This window comes from Cornus florida, unplaced genomic scaffold (genome assembly GCF_030987335.1).
Source record: "Cornus florida cultivar Cherokee Brave unplaced genomic scaffold, ASM3098733v1 CherokeeBrave_3.0.0_Hap2_Chr08, whole genome shotgun sequence".
Lineage (NCBI taxonomy): Eukaryota > Viridiplantae > Streptophyta > Magnoliopsida > Cornales > Cornaceae > Cornus > Cornus florida.
Genome location: NW_026775578.1, coordinates 68,045,238 through 68,062,890, shown reverse-complemented (window position 1 = coordinate 68,062,890; position 17,653 = coordinate 68,045,238). Strand labels below are relative to the sequence as shown.

Genomic DNA, 17,653 nt, shown 5'->3' with positions numbered 1-17,653 from the left:
TGCATTGGCGATTGCCCGAGAGATGTGGCTTCCTAAAGATGAAGAGTTAATGGGAAGTATGGGTCTGGACCAACTTCTGCCTTTGCCCCTGTGTGAGCTGGAGAGGTTTGTTCTGCCCCTTTGTCCCTTTCTTTTCTATTTTTACTTTGGTGCACCCGTACCTTCTCTATTTTGCAGAATTTGTATCATACCATAGCTTTGTGTGCAACCGCTGAAGCTCAATCTCTTTCCATTAAGAAAATGGAAAAAGACCTTGCTGATGTAGGGAAGAAGTGTTCTAATGCGCAACTAGATATAAAAATTTGTTCAGACACGAGAGATGTATTCAAGGGTCAGCTTACCGCTGCTGATGCCAGAGTGAAAGAGTTGGAGGTCGAGAATCAGCGTTGAAGGGAGTCAGTCTCCACCTGTGTAACAACTGGGAAGCAAATGCAGGATCATTATTCTTCCCTTGTGCCAGTGCCAAGGCCTTCAGATTTGGCTTCCTCCTCCAAGGTTCTGGTGAGAAATAGAAGACACCAGAAGTCTTTGACAAAGATATGGAGGTATCTTTTCCTTACTCCGAGGGTCCAAAGGCTCAAGAGGCAGAGATACTGTTTACAGAGATGGTGAAGAGTCATCAAGTAGGTCCTCAAGCGTCAAGTTCTTCAATTGCTCCAGCTAAGGCCTTAGGCCAAAATGTGGTGGATGCATTTGCTCCGACCCCTTTTGATCCCAAGAGGAAGTAGATTTGCTTTTGGTTGGTGTAATATTTTTTTGAACAAATGGATCTTTTTATTGAATAATATTTATTTTGAACTAATGTAATATGGTCCTCTTATTTTGCACACTTTCTGTATTTTATGCTTTTTTGGAGAATTTTTGTGCTTCTGGAACCTTCGGATTATTTAAGGTCCGAGGATATTTGAGTTCCTTAACACTCTTTTGTGCTTTATATGAAATTTTTTGCCCCTTTGAAGCATTCAGACTCTTTATGGTCTTAAGATATTAGTTATTCATCGGCACTCTTTTGCGCCTTGGAGGAAACTTTGCCCCTTTGGGGCATTCAGATTCTTTTTTATCCGAAGATATTTAAAAAACGAGGCTCAAGAAAGAAGTTCCCCTTATATGTGGGTCACAAATTAAGTAGCCATCACACCATTTGAAGGCCTATTTATCAGGGGCACCTTTCTTGGCATTTATTAATTGCAGGATGTGATTATATAAATTCTTATTTATTTTCGATGTGGGGCAAAGTATTTAATGGGCAACTTTTGCAAAGCTGTCTACCTTCGGATTCTTAAAATCCGAAGATTATTCCTTGGCACTTTTATGTGTCTTAGAGGAATCTTTTGATACCTTCGGACTCTTGAGATCCAATGATTGATATTCTTTGGCATTCTTTGGTGCTTTAGAGGAATTCTTTTAATACCTTCGGATTCTTGAGATCTGAGGATTGATATTCCTCGGCACCGCACTCTTTGGTGCTTTAGAGGAATTATTTTCAAACCTTCAGACTCTTAAATCCAATGATTGATATTCCTCGGCACTCTTTTGTGCCTCAGAGGAATTCTTTTAATACCTTCGGACTCTTGAGATCCGAGAATTGATATTCTTCGTCACTTTTTTGTGCCTTAGAGGAATTCTTTTTGATACCTTTGAATTCTTGAGATCAGAAGATATTTGAAAAATAAGGGGTAAGAAGGAGGTTCCCGTGATAGTTAGGTTACTGATTGGAGATTGTTACACCACTTAGTTATGTGGTGCGGTTTTATCAATGATTCCTTTTTCTTCTTTGTTTTCCATGTGTGACAAATTTTTTGACGGGCCTAAGAGTAGGATATCCATAAGGTGTATTTGCCCCCATTTGGGTTTAGGCCTAATTTCTATATGGCCACAAGCCTTCAGACTCTTGAGGTCCAAGGATTACTATTCCTCGGCACTCTTTTATGCCTTAGAGGAATCTATTGATACCTTTGGACTCTTGAGGTCCAAGGATGTTTGTTTCTCGGCACTCTTTTATGCCTTAGAGGAATCTATTGATACCTTAGGACTCTTGAGGTCCGAGAATTATTGTTCCTCAACACTCTTTTGTGCCTTAGAGGAATTTATTGATACCTTCGGACTCTTGAGGTTCGAGGGTGTTTGTTCCTCAGCACTCTTTTGTGCCTTAGAGGAATCTATTGATACCTTCGGACTCTTGAGGTCTGAGGATGTTTGTTCCTTGGCACTCTTTTGTTCCTTAAAGGAATCTATTAATACATTCGGACTCTTGAGGTCTAAGTATGTTTGTTCCTTGGCACTCTTTTGTGCCTTAGAGGAATTTATTGAGGACTTAAAAATGGGAGGAGGCTAAGAAATAGAGTAACCATGACTGGTTAGTGCCCCAATCGATTGGTTGGGAGCCTGCATTTCATGGAGACTCTTTCCTTGGCATCTACTTATTGTTAGATGTGATTATAATAACCATTCTCTTTTCTTATTTTTATCCGATGTGGGACAAAGAAAAATGAGTTTAATTTTATTGGCCAATGTTTTGGGCCTAAAAAGAGGATTATCGCAAAGAATGTCCTTTGGCTTTAAGGTTTAGGTGTAGTTTTCGCTGGCCACCTTTTATGCCAATAGGCTCTCTTTACAATATGATATCTTACTTGAATAAGCCTATAAATTAAGAGAGGTTAAAGTGCTATTTTATCTGATGTGGGATAAAAAGGCACTAAAATCTTCTTCTTTTTTTTTTTTTTTTTTTTTAGAGATATAGGAAGAGGGGGAACATTTTCAGTGCTCGAGCACTCAATACCAAGCTTGTGTTTTTTGACCTCTTTCTTCGTACAACCATATTTCTTTCGTTTTAAACACGAATTGGGTAATTCTTGAGCCTAGATTGTAGGATTTTGAGCTAGCTATCCAACGATAAACATCACATCCTCTATCTTTGTCTTGAAATGATCATTTTACTCTTAACTTTTGCATTATGGCTGTTTTAACCTTAGCTTCCATATTTATTACCTGGGTTCTTGGGTTGGGCTTGGTTTTGCTTAGTCGATGCACTAGATAATGTGATTTGGGGCGTCACATACACTCAGGAATTATATATACTCTCCCATTTTCTCACAACGTTCACCCTTAAACCCCTTACATCTTTCCTCTATCCTCACTCTATTCTCTATATCTCTCAACCTATGTCTATTTATAGAGTCTTCAAACCTAATTCTTTGTTGGACAATAATTTCCTAACTTGCCTACAAGGAGTTACCATATCCATCACTACTCTAAAATAGCAGTCTAATACACCCGTAACTTCCTTCCCAAATCTTCAGCCTTGCTCCTCAATTTTTCAGGTTTCTAAAACAATAAAGGAAACTATCTCCTGCACATATCAGGCAAGCACACCCCGTTCCACTTCTTTGAATCACCATTCCGACCATTCTGCCCAAGTGTAATCGGTTCCATAAAAGTGAGTTGGAATGTGATTCTTCACAAAAATTTGAGCCACAACACTAACAAAACCAAAAAGTAACATTTTTCATACACAAAAAAGCAAGGAATTATAAGAATTTGATATATATTTATATAGGTAACAAAGAATTAATTCATCTACTAGACATGTTGGACTCTCAGATGCTCAAATAATTTGATTACTTGTAAAGGTTTCATGTATGTGAGGAAAAAAAAAAAACACTTGTAGGAGGGTTGTAACTTGTATGGGCAATGGGACAAACAATTTTTTGTTAATTGTAAAAATACTTTTGAACTAGGCACTTTTTGCGTATTATCCCTAAAAAAATTATTTGACCTTGAACTATTAGATGATGTTGCAATTAACGCGAGTGGTATAACATTCGTTAATATACTAATATCTTTATTGGTTGGACCCAAAAATGGATTTATTTGAAAGAGAATTAATATTTCCAATCAATTTTGTCATAATATCTAAAAGACAATACTTTACTCACCGGTTAATAGATCATCATCCATACTGACCGTTAATATGGTCCAATCACAAAAGCACACTAGTTTGTAATTACAAAATTAGGAAAGCAACATGTAAGGAAATAGAGATTATTAGTGAATTTATTTAAAAAAAAAAAAAAAATAGGGTAAAGTACAAAAAAACCCCCCTGAACTATATTCCAATTTGCAAATAACCCGTTCAAGTATATTTTGTGTATAATACTCCATGAATTATCACATTTTGTTGCAAATTTCCCCAATGCCTAAACTATATATTATTAAATGACCATAATGCCCTTTTTATTGAATTACACTTAATTTATTTTTCTTATTGAAATAAATTATGAAAAAAATTCATACTAATTTCATGACATATTATCCATTTAATTTGCATAAATTTAACTTTAATTTTTGAAATTAATTATTTAAATAAAAATCTTAAGTAAAGTTTTTAAAAATAATTTATAAATTTCTTAATTTTTCATGAATATATTGCATGAAAAAGAATGAATTTTTCATTTAAGTAATTTATTAATATTTTATCAATATATTGTATGAAAAAAATGTATTTTTTTACTGTAAAAAAGTTTAAATTGAGTATAATAAGTTTTATTATAAATAATAAAGTGTTAATAATAAGTTAATATTTTAGAAAATGGTAGTTACAATTTTTTTTTTCTATTTTTATGATAAATTGATACTAATAATAAAATTAAGGTAAATAGTATAATTAATCTTTAGATAAGCGAAATGGTAATAAAAATAATTTAATAAAAAATAAAAAACTTTTGCGATGAATTTGTCCTTAATTACAACAAATCAATAGTTCACGGGTAATTTGTAAATGAAGGAAATTATTTACAAAAGGACAATAGTTAAAAGTTTTTTTTTTTGACACTTAATTAAAAAAATTATTATCCTTATTTATTACTTTTCTTATTTTGTCACTGCAACCTATATATACAATTATCGGACCACATCAGTAGTTAACTGGACTGACCTAGCAAGTAAAATTGTCCCTATCTAAAATTTCCCCTAGTTCCTAATCTTAACCCGTTTCTATAAATGGGCCGGTTCAATGAATTATGAATCCGGTCGGATGATGACCGTCTATAGAGCACTGTCATTAGATACTGTACGACATAATCGTCCCGCCAAACGCCCAGGAGGTTTAAGGTTCCCAAAACCCTAGTCTTCTTTCTTCTAACCTGCAACTCCCAGTCTCTCCCCTCTTTCTCTCTCTATACATAAATATATATATTCGTATATCCGAAGCAGTAGAATTCCCATTACAGGATGAGCTACGCTGCGTACAAGATGATGCACTGGCCGACGGGCATTGAGAACTGCGCTTCCGGTTTTATCACGCATTGCGGTGCAGACTTTGCACCGCAGATCCCTCCGATTCACACCGATGATCTCGAATCGGACTGGCCTGCAACGAAGGCCGTTGGCCCGATTCCCAACCTCGTCACCACAGCTGCCAACATTCTGGAGGTTTATGTAATTAGGGTTCAAGAAGAAGGTATCAACAGAGACTCCAAAGGTCCAATTGAATCAAAGCGCGGTGGCGTAATGGCTGGGGTATCCGGTGCTTCGCTCGAACTTGTTTGCCATTACAGGTTTGTGATAGTGTATTTCAACTTTTTGTTGCACTATTGTTCGACAGATTTTGAAGAATGAAAAATATCAGATTCTAAATTGTTTGACAAATTCAGAAATTTAGTCGTTTTAGTACTAACCAACCCAAATGCCATTACTGGTATGTTATCCGCCTTCTTCTTGTGCTAGGGTTTGACAATTATTTGTAGACGAGAACCCATATAGTTTATTATGTAGTTTCATGAATTAATCAGTTCATTGCTAATATATTTATGAAATAACCATTGTATGTGCGTTTGTTATGTAATTTTTGTGTTGGGTAAGTATTTGTGAATATATATATATATGTTTGATAGATAGTGTTTGTGAATTTTTTACCCCTCCTTTTATTCAAGACCTCTTTTTTATTGCCTTGCAGGTTGCATGGTAATGTTGAAACAATGGCGGTGTTGTCTGCGGGAGGAATTGATGGTAGTAGGAGGAGAGATTCAATCATCTTAGCATTTCGAGACGCGCAAATTTCAATTTTAGAGTTTGATGATTCAATACATGGACTTCGTACAAGGTGAGTTAATGTGTTGAAGTGAATTAATGAGTTCTTTGTAATGGTCCATGCTTTCTTGGTCATGTCCAAACTAACTATACTTTTTATGAAGAGTCATTCTGAAGAATTGGGTAACAAACACATTGATTTGGATAACATAATTGATTACCGTAGTAACTGAACTCATTAGTATCACCATTGGGTTTAAAGGAATACACTTTATTTTCCTTACTCTTGCACTCCATATATCTCTTTTTAAAAATGAAATGACATAATATCATTCAAAAGCAGTCCCATGCTACACAATTATCCGATTTTTTTTTTCTCTAGCTCCACTTTTGGGAGATAATTGTATTTTTCCTTCAGAATAAAAATAAAGAGGAGTGCAAAGTTTAAAAGTGGAGTTTGAATGTCACATTCCTTGGGTTTATATATTTACCTATTCCAGTTAGTAATTTGCTCTTGGAATGTAACTATATGCATAAATTAGAAATTTGGCAATCTAGCAGCTCTCAGCAATTGGTTGATCTCTACTATTAGGCTAAATATAAAGGCTAATGTCTTTCTACATGCTTTGAAAGTCCTTGTTGGCTTTGACTATTGGAAAACATCTAATTAAATATTCATTTCCTGTATTAGTGTAGACAGTTTTTTCCCCTTTTATCTACAGAAATTTAGTGTAGAAACTTGTTATATGGAAGATATATATATATATATATATATATATATATATATATATATATATATATATATATATATATATATATGTATGTATGTATGTATGTATGTATATTTAATACGGTCTGTGCCAAATGGATACCATGTTCTCATAACCGTCTTTTTCCTTTTAATTAGAAACAGAAAATTGAACTGTTTCTTCTTTGATGAAGATAAAGAGGATTCATCTAGTTGGGTTTGTTTTTGTTTTTAATAGGTTTTATAATACAAAAATCTAGTTTCAAGTAGTTGTGTTGTAAAAAGAAATTCAGTTTTATACCAATTTAAAGTTTCACAGAAGGACTACCTGCCCTTAAAAAGGGCAACGAAAGGATACGAAAAAGGAATACAGAAAGAATTGGTGAAATTTAGGACGGGCCAAAATTGCTCTCTTAAACTATTCAACAACAAGGGAATCACATTCTGACTACCCCTTGAATTTTAGTCTGGATTTCTACATCCAATGCATGTTCAACAAACACAAATGTTCTTTTAATACCTGTATCCCCCTCATGCTTACATAGTATTCCTATAAATTTCCACGATGTCCAACAAAACTTCAAGATACTGAGGGAGCACCCTTTCATCTTAATGCTCTGTTTGATACTCGGAAGTAGGTATGAAAGGAAGGAAATAAATGAGTATGTGAAAGGTATCCTTGGGAAGGAAACTGTCCTTGGAGGAAGGAGTTTTACTATATGCATTTCTATATTAAAGGATTGGTTTTACTTGAAGGCCAAAAACATAAAAAAGAGGTTACTTACTTTTACTTTTATGTGTCTAGAGGACAAGTGCTTCCCTTTTCTCATCCGTTTTCTCTTCCTTCCTACAAAATAATGGAAATTCTGTCCATAATGCTTCTTTCCTTCGCTTCCCTCCCGCTACATTATACTCACTCTTTCCTCCCACCAAACGGACATAAATTTAACTTTGCCCCAAAAGTGGCTTCAACTGGTGAACTATGGAGCTTATGGGAGATCCAATTAATGAAGAACCCTTGACTGATTTATTTATTTATTTGATAAATAAGAACCCTTGACTGATAATGGGATAAAAAAGGTTAAGGAATGGCTCTGTATGATGGAGGCGCAAAACAAGATATGATGATGAACGTATCCAGTTACTCTCTCCCTAATGGATTGAATCCTGAACATTGGGGTTTTTTTGTCAATCAATGTAAGAAGATGTGAAAATGAGTTGTACGGTTGGCGCTCACCAGAAACCTTGATCTGCATGAAAGTAGTTGTGCATAATACACAAACACCAGGTCAGTAGAACAAAATGACAGATCCATATATTTAGTTGCAATGGCAGTAAAAACCAATTACTGGAAGACAAACACTAACATGTGAGAATGAGAAATTTTAAGCTTTGGGGAACTGAGACTCATGCGAATTGCCATCTATTTCTGATTTGGTCTCTACACAGACACACCACTAAATAGTTTGGCAAGGATGATGATGATGATGAGGTGCTTAGGAGGATACCCAGGTGTTGTGTACTTAATTTTCTAAAAGTAAATATAGAAATAAAAGGTAAAAAAGATAACAGTTCGGGATTTCCATGGAGCTGGAATACAAGAGAGCGGAGAAGGAGAAGTTTGTGAAATTTAGAATGAGTTTTTGGTTCTGTAATGGTGTGATACTGGTCACAAAATGCTCTCAGGAATATTACGGTGCTGTTTGATTACTCAATTTAGCGCTTAATTTTGAATAGATTAAGCGCCTAATCAATTAAGTGCGTTTCATAATGCAATTTGAATATCACTGAAAATGGTAAGCGCCACTTAAAATGGAGTAAATTTTTAAGTGATAGGGACATCACTTATCATTGAGTGCTGAACACTGATAATTAAAACAAATGTCAAAAAATATTTATTTTTTAATTACCACTTAAAAACTTCAGTACTTAAAATTCAGCTCTTAAAATTTTCAGTAATTAATTTTCAATTTGATCAAACAGAAGTCGGGGAAAATTTTTTTTGGCAGAATTTTTATCCTTCAATCTCCATTTAATATTGTTTATTTGTAAACGAACATTGAGCTAAATATGGCATAATCAGATGGTATTACTTCAACACTTCCTTGGGTGCACTTCCCCTTGAGCTTTTTTTATGAAATTTCACTTATCGAAAAAAAGGCATTATGGCAATGCATTTGTTTTTCCATGGTGAATAAGGCTTATATTAAGCTCTGTTTTTTAAATATAAAAGCTTACTTGGGGCAACGTATATCTTATAGGAGATCTAATCCCAAAGGGAAGGAACACAATTTGACTTATTTAGTAGTGAAGTAGTTTCAGGTCGCTGTTAGGATGGTTTTCCAACCACACTTTTGTTTGTTGATACTTGTTTCAGAGTTGGTTTATTTATTGATACTAATTCATCTTAGGGTGTTATTGTAAATGTTTCCCCTACTGCACTGCCCTTAGCATGTTAGTGGATATTTATATAGGGTACTCAAGGGGCAAGAGTAAACTTTTTTATTTGTCTTTTTCCTGTTAGTTCATTGAGTAATGCTGATCAATAACGCTGTCTTGCCTTTTGCTCAGCTCTATGCACTCTTTTGAGGGTCCGGAGTGGCTTCATTTGAAAAGAGGTAGAGAATCTTTTGCTACTGGCCCATTGGTAAAGGTTGATCCTCAGGGCAGGTGTGCTGGGGTTCTTGCTTATGGTCTGCAAATGATAATACTCAAGGCTGCTGAGGTCTACTACTATTTCTTTGTAGCTATGCTTCTTTTTCAAAGTTCATCTGATTAAATATCGAAAAATTCATTTTCTTAAATTGGTTCTAGTTCTGTCCAAATTCAGGTATCATAATGAGGATTCTGTTTGACGTTGGCAAGAACTAGATATATATATATTTTTAATACAAAACCAGAGAGAGAAAATTATTAGAAGAAAGAAGAATATACAAAAAAGAAAGATGAGAAAATTTTCAGAGGACATAAATGGAATATAATGAAAAACAAATACAAAGCATAACAAAAATGGAACAACTATTGGTAGTCATTTCAACCTCCTCCCACACAAGGTCTCAAGGAGGTGGAATTTGACCCTCGTGGCAGGGGAATCTGCTCTCTCTTACCGTAGTTTGGGATGCAACAAATACCTGTCTCTAAAGAATTTTGCAAAGCTGAAACTCCTTCGTAAGGTGTCTATGAAGACATGGACTGATAGATCATGATCTTACCCATCCCACCACAACATCTGAATCCCATATTCAAATTCATGGACAAAAATTTCCCAAGACCTTACAGTAGAGGACAGATGTCTGCACTAATAGCAAACGCAGTATAAATTGTTCCAGCTTAAACAAAGACCTATGGTCCCAGCAGCTGAGTTACAAACTTAAATTTATGTCGTCCACAAGTAGCTTTTTCTCGGCAAAGGTTTACGGAAATCATAGTGGACTAGGTTTTGAAAGGGTAGAAAGAAGGTTGCAGTTTTTATATTTTATTGAGGGAATGTTATTGAAATTGGCTTGGTTAGACGTGACAAGTTTATGGAATTGCAGATCATCACTTGCAGAAATTAACGACATCAGTTGATTATTGGTCTTGATGTCTTGAAAGGGCCGAGAGGCTAGGAATACAAAATTAGGGGTTGATTGGCACCAAAACAACAAACTTAGAGAATTAAAGAGGAATAAGAAGAGTGAGAATTGTTTTATTTTTATTTTTATTTTTTATAAGAAAGAATGAGAATTGTTCTGGAACCTCATCTGGAGTTCTTATGTTTCAGTCTTCCATCATTAGATTGTATCAACACACCACCAGTTATAAGAGTAGTGTTTTGGGCAGTAAAAGCAGATCAAGAGCAGTTCTTCCATGTAGTTGAAAATTTGAAATGAGAATATTGATACAAATGATAGGAGTAATTAGAAGAGACATGACTAATAATAAACATGTTTGAGAGAATTAGTGTCATCTATTGATGATAAAATAAGAGAAAATAGACTTGATGGAATGAACATCTATAACATTGACAATAGATGCACCGATAAAATGGAAGATCGGTTCAAATAGAAGGTGAGAAATAAAGTGGCATAACCAAAGTAACATGGATGAAGTAATAAAAGAAGACTTTAAGGAATTAAATATATTAGGAGACAGCTCCTAATAGAAAAGAGTGGAAGAAGAGAATTTATTGGCTGCCCCATTTGACTGGGATTAGTTAAGGATGATGGTTATTACATAGGTTTTTGAAGTATTTTTTCTTCTTCTTGATAAGTGATATTTCAATCATATTCCATTAACGGTGTTGAAGAGGGGAGCGCTCCCATAGGAATACAAAGAAGCTTAAAATGACACTATAATTTCAAGCTATCCACAAAATTTAAAAGATGCCCCAAAGATTTACAATTTGCCCCATTGACCCAAAAAAATAGAGTAGAAAGAATATTGTATTTGAGAGACCAAATAGGGGAGTCCTTTCCATCAAAGGATCTCCTATTTCTCTCACGCCACAGACCTAACCATAGATAAAAGGGTGTTGCTCTCCATGCATCCCTGGCTCATCTCTCCACTATACACCATCTCCAAGCCTCTAACATATCAACCGTGGATTCGGGAAACACCCAAGCCATGCCAAAAGCAACCAAGAACAAAGACCACACATCCCTTCCCACTGGTCAATGAAGGAGAAGGTGGTTCCTCTGTCTTTTTGCACACACAACACCATTTCACGACTATCTGAGATTGCTACCAAGGGCAGCTGTTCAAGCGAAAAATGCAACCTTCAAGGGGGCTTTCGTCCTCCAAATAGCCTTCGAAGGGAAGGGGTGGCTTGGGATCACCATCAGACTTTGGTAAAAGGACCTAACCTCAAAAACTCCTCTAGGTGTGGCCACCCTCACCTAGGGATGGCAACGGGGCGGAGTTGGGGCGGGTATGGCTAAAGTCTAAACCCTACTCTGCCTTATTAAAAAATTCGTCATATCAGCTCCGCCCCTATTCTGGGACGGGGTTATAATTTGTATACCATCCTCGCCCCTATTTCGGCACACAAAGTACCAACTTCGCTCCGCCTACTCCGTTTAATTGCGGGGCGGTGGCGGACAAGGTTATGTCTCTTGTATTATTTAGTAAAAAGAGTAACCCAATGTACTAAAACTGGCTGATAAATAAGTTGGTCCAGCTTTTAAATTACTAAATAGTTAATATTATTAATATATTAATTGACACTTCCAACAAAATAACAAGGTTTTAAAAATATTAAATATATATTTTATGTATATATAAATTTCTTAAAGGTACATATATAATAGGGGCGGGGCGGGTTCATTATTTCTAAACCCACCCCCGCCTCCGTCCCAAATCCATTTAGGGAGCTACCAAATCCACCCAATTAGGGGCGGAAAACCGCCGGGTTGGAGGAAATTGTCATCCCTACTCACCATCTCATCCATACCCTCACCCTCCATCACCTGGCAGTGCATAGAGATAAAAAACCTTAGCAATATCACGATCGTAAACCCCTTTACGAAACAACACATCCAGGTCTACTACCCATCATCAAGCCGATAATAGTCTGCCAACAGGGCATGCCTGTTCGTTGAGATTCTAAACAGCCGGGAAAACCTTCGAGCTAGAACAAAATTCCCGCACTACTGATCCTCCCAAAACTTGACGTGCCTCCTACTCCTAACTCTGAACCGAATACGTTTGGAGAACTCATCCCAACCCTTCCGGATAAGCTTCCAAGTCCCCAAGCCCACTCGATGCCGCACCTCCCGAGACGACCACCCTCTATCTCCCTCCCCACTAGGACAAGCGATGACTCTCCTCCATAATCTGGATCTCTTGCTCCTAAATCTCTAAAGCCATTTGCCTAGCAAAGCCTTGTTAAAAAGATCTAGCCTCCGAATCCCCAAACCTCCCTTTTTGATAGGGAAGCACACTTTCTCCCAGTTAACCAAGTGGTAACCATCCCGTAAAAAATTAGTTTTAATTGCATCCAATCTTCGAACAACAGACTTGTGGAAAGATTCACAGGGGTGTTCTTCATAAGAGTTAGCTTTCCCCTTTTCGAAAAGTATTGTTTCTTTCACCCTGCAAGCCTCCTTTTAAAGCGCTTAACCGCAGGGCCCTAAGGCAGCCCAAGGTAGGATAGAGGAAAAGCGCCAACACGACACCCAAGCATGTTCGCTAAATCATGAATCTCTACTAATCCAACAGGCACCATCTCACTCATTCCAGTGTTGATCTTCAGCCCAGAAACAAGTTGGAAGCATACCAAGATGCATCCTTAGAATGTCAACTGATCCACCCTCACATCACAAAAAAACAATAGTGTCATCCGCAAACAACAGATGAGAGACAACTGATTGGGTCCGGACCCCACTGAAAAGCCTTGAATGAAGCCCAAGTCTTCCGCCCTTTTCATCAACCTACTGAAGGCCTCCATGAAAATGATAACCAAGAATGGGGAGAGAGTGTCTCCCTGGCGTAAACCTTGGGAATTAGCAAAGAACCCTGCTGGGGAGCCATTCACCAAAACAGAGAAGCGCACAGACGAGATGCAATGGTGGATCCAAGCCCTCCATCTGTGCCCAAATCCCATCCTCTCCAGCATTTACAACAAGAAGTCCTAACAAATATGGTCATAAGCCTTCTCAATGTCAGGCTTGCACACAATCTCTCGAACACCGCTTCTAACCCTGGCGTCCACACACTCACTGGCAATCAGAATAGAGTCCAAAATCTGACGTCCTCCAACAAAAGCATTTTGGGACTCTAAAATCACCTTATCCAAGGCTCTCCTCAATTGGATGGCTAAAACTTCCGCAAAGATCTTGTAAACAACACCAATCAAGCTAATAGGTCTAAAATCCTTCGCCTCAACCGCTTCACCCTTTTTTGGAATAATGGTGATGAAGGAAGCGTTGAAGCTTTTCTCAAAATGACCATCCGAATGGAATGTGCTGTGAGCTCCCATCACCTCTTTCTTGACCACCTCCCAATTTTGTTGAAAAAATGCCAAGGTGAATCCGTCTGGCCTTGGAGATTTATTGCCATCATAGCTCCTCAAAGCCTCGAGGACCTCCTCTTCCCAAATGGTCTCTCAAGCCACTCCCTATCCTCGCTTGAAATTCCAGCAAACTCCAGCCCATCAAGCAAGGGTCGCCAACTAGCAGTTTTCGTGAAATGTTGTTGAAAGAAAGACACAAAGCTATTACGAACATCCTCTTCCCTGGTCACCGTAACCCCATCAATCCGAATCCTACTAATGTGATTCCCTCTTCTGTAGCATTGGCGAGGCAATGGAAGAATTTGGTATTCCTGTCTCCTTCTATCAACTAGAGAGCTCTGGATATCTGTCTCCATGAGATTTCCTCCATCACCACAATCTTCCCGAACTCAGTTTTGCACTCCTCCCTCCCACGAGCCTCAAAGTCACTGATTGGGAGGTGGTGAAGGTTGAGGTGATGGGGGCAATTGGCTCCTTTTTCCTGCATGGATCGTTTGAGAAGAGTCTCAATGCTTCCTTTATTACTCTTGTCCCAAAAAAGGGTGGAGCAATAGAGGCACAGGATTTTAGACCTATTAGCCTTGTTGGGGCTGTGCATAAGATTATTGCGAAAGTGCTAGCCATTCAACTGAGGAGAGTGCTTGATGGGGTAATCTTGGATTCTCAGAATGCTTTTGTTGGAGGGTGTCAAATTCTGGATTCAGTGTTGATTGCCAATCAGTGTATTGAGGCTAGGGGGAGAACTGGAATTTCGGGAGTCGTGTGCAAATTGGATATTGAAAAGGCTTATGATCATGTCTGCTAGGATTTTTTTTATGTATATGATGAAGAGAATGGGCTTTGGTCAAAAGTGGAGGGCGTGGATTTTTTTTCTCTGCTTTAGTGAATGGATTTCTGGCTGGTTTCTTTGCTAGTTCTCGAGGCTTGAGGCAGGGGGACCCTCTCTCCCCATTCTTATTTATTATTGTTATGGAGGCTTTTAGTCGTTTGATGGGCAGGGCGGGGGAGCTTTGGTATATTCAGGGATTTTCAGTGGGTAGAGCCCCCAATCAGTTAGTCATTTCCCACCTGTTGTTTGCGGATGATACTATTGTCTTTTGTGATGCTAATCTTCGTCAGCTGAGGTATTTAAGGTGTGTGTTGGCATGTTTCCAAGTTGTTTCTGGTTTGAAGATAACTATTGGAAAAAGTGAGATTGTCCCAGTTGGGGTGGTGGAAGATATTCATGTTTTTGTTGATACGCTGGGATGTGGTGTTGGCTCTTTTCCGATCTCCTACTTGGGACTCCCTTTGGGAGCCTCGTTGAGGAGAATTTCTATTTGGGATCCGATTGTTGAGAGATTTGAGAGGAGACTTGCAAGTTGGAAGAAATAATACTTATCAAAAGGGGGGGAGGGTTACTTTTATGAAAAGCAGACTCTCAAGCCTCCCGACCTATTTTTTGTCGCTTTTTCCGATGCCTAAGACAATTGTTAGAAGACTAGATGTTATTCAGAAGAAGTTCTTGTGGAGCGGTTTAGGAGATGAGTTCAAGTATCACTTGGTTGACTGGAATAAAGTGTGTTCCCCTATTAAAATGGGGGGTTTGGGCATTCGAAGGTTGGATGTGTTTAATAAGGCGCTGTTGGGCAAGCGGTTGTGGAGATTTGGGAGAGAGAGGACCAAGCTTTGGAGGCATGTCATCACTTGTCGTTATGGGGAGGCTAATGGTGGGTGGCAGTCTAGGGAGGTTAGATTCTCAATGGGTATGGGCTCTTGGAAACTTATCGGTAGAGGTTGGGATGAATTTTCTAAAAGGATTCGGTTCAAGGTTCAAAGTGGAAGAAATGTCAGGTTTTGGGAAGACATATGGTGTGGGGATTTGGCTTTGGCCCGTAGGTTCTCTCAAATTTACCGTATTGCTGTGAATAGAGATGCTACATTTGCTGATTATTTTCACCTTGATAATGGAAGGGTTACTTGGGATATGCGGTTCTGTAGACAGTTCCATGATTGGGAACTATTGGAGGTTATAGATCTTTTGGCTTTCATCTATAGCCAAGTGGTGGTCGGGGTGGGCATGGATGAGATGGTGTGGGTGGGTTCCTCGAGAGGGGTGTTCGAGGTCAAGTCCTTCTATTTTAGTATGGTGGAGCTTCTTGGCCCCACTTTTCCTTGGAAAGCTATTTGGAGGACGAAAGTACCACTGAAGGTAGCTTTTTTCTCGTGGACAACTGCTTTGGGAAGCATCCTCACTATTGATAATCTTAGAAGAAGAAGTCAAGTTGTGGTTAGCAGGTGCTACATGTGTAAGAAGACGGGGGAATCTGTCAACCATCTTTTTATTCATTGTTCGGTGGCAAGGGATGCTTGGGCTTTGTTTTTGGTTGCGTTTGGTATTCTATGGGTGTTCTCAGAATCTACGGTCGACTTGCTTGAGACTTGGAAAGGGTGTATAGTGGAGAGCCGAGTCAGATATGCCTAGAGGGCTACTCCCCTATGTATATGGTGGGGTTTGTGGTGAGAGAGAAACAGGAGATACTTTGAGGGTGTGGAGTCTCCTATTTGGGCTATTATAGTTTACTTTCTTCTTTATTCTTTTGGGTAAATGGGCGGGATTGTATGTCAGTGGATTGTCTTTTGGATTTTATTAATAGCTTAAAGCTATTGTGTCGTCACGGACGGCGGTTGTCTGTTTTGGGAGCGCTCCCCTTTTGAGCATTTTTATGAAATCGTTCTTATCTATAAAATAAAAAAAAAAAAAAAAAAACGAGCCTCAAAGTCACTAAGGCCCTTTCCCTCTTTCCTATCCAGCTCAAAGATTTCAAGAAGGATTCTGTTCTTGCGCCATTCCAGGTTTCCAAACACCTCCTTATTCCATTTCTTAATATCCCCCTTCAACAGTTGAGTTTGGATGCAAGTTGAAAACTCGGGCAAGAATTTTTTTTAATAATGTGCTTAAGATTGTGTGATCTTCATAAGTCAGGATATGATTCAGTTAAAAGCAAAAGGTGTTCCTGATTTAGGTCACTATCTTTATTTACTATCTACATTGAGGTGCACTAAACATTAGCCAACTTGACATGAACTCTTGTCTTTCTCGATCCAAATTCATAGACGGTAAGCCTGGGCATGATTCAGTAAAAACCGAAAAAAGAATGTCTTTCTATAGTAACTTAGCTCAGAATTGAAGTTTCTGGTTGTACTTTTCCATGATAATATAAAACAAGGTTTGGCTGGTGGTGTGGGTAGTGGTAGATGGTGGGTTGGACTGGGAACGTGGATATTAAAGGATCACTTCATTTGCTTTATAAGGATCCAACTTCCAAGTCAATTTTTGGGAAAACACAAAGGCCTTTGTTTCAGTCTGTTCACTCAAGTATTTTATATTTTATTTTACTTGTTTGTGTTTTGATTACAATTATCGAATTTTGTATGTTAGGCTGGTTCTGGTTTGGTTGGTGACGACAATGCTTTAAGTGCTGGAGGTGCTGTATCTGCACGTATTGAGTCATCATACATAATCAGTCTACGTGATCTAGACATGAAGCATGTGAAAGATTTTATATTTGTACATGGTGAGTATCATCCTTTTACCTTGTCTTTTCAGTTTTCAAGTTGTTTGGGTCTCTGTGCAATAAAAAAGAGCTTACAGTTTTTTCCAATAACCGGGGTGTCTGGGGCTTTGCCCCGACTAATCCATGGGACCCGTGCAAGGCGACCCTCCCACACGGATCGGGTAAGGCTCGGACCATGTCTGCGGTCGTGGCCCCAAGTAATTGCTTGCACCTAAGAGGAATCAAACTTGAGACCTAAAGCTTCATGAGGCTCCAGGGCCCAAGTGTTTTCCAACTAGGCCAACCCCTTGGGGTTAAAAGAGTTTACAGTTAATGCTCATGTTTCAAATG

General features: G+C 38.2%; 1 protein-coding gene across 1 annotated transcript in view; it reads left to right on the top strand.

Annotated features, from left to right (window-relative positions):
- The first annotated feature begins 5,068 nt into the window (after positions 1–5,068).
- The window catches only part of LOC132271953 (cleavage and polyadenylation specificity factor subunit 1), an 83,466-nt gene continuing 70,881 nt past the window's right edge, over positions 5,069–17,653 (top strand). Inside the window, exons 1-4 of the mRNA XM_059773459.1 lie at positions 5,069–5,555; positions 5,954–6,100; positions 9,347–9,500; positions 17,188–17,323. Of these exons, the coding sequence (XP_059629442.1) occupies positions 5,230–5,555; positions 5,954–6,100; positions 9,347–9,500; positions 17,188–17,323 (763 nt within the window). The 5' untranslated portion in view covers positions 5,069–5,229. The remainder of the gene's footprint in view (positions 5,556–5,953; positions 6,101–9,346; positions 9,501–17,187; positions 17,324–17,653) is intronic.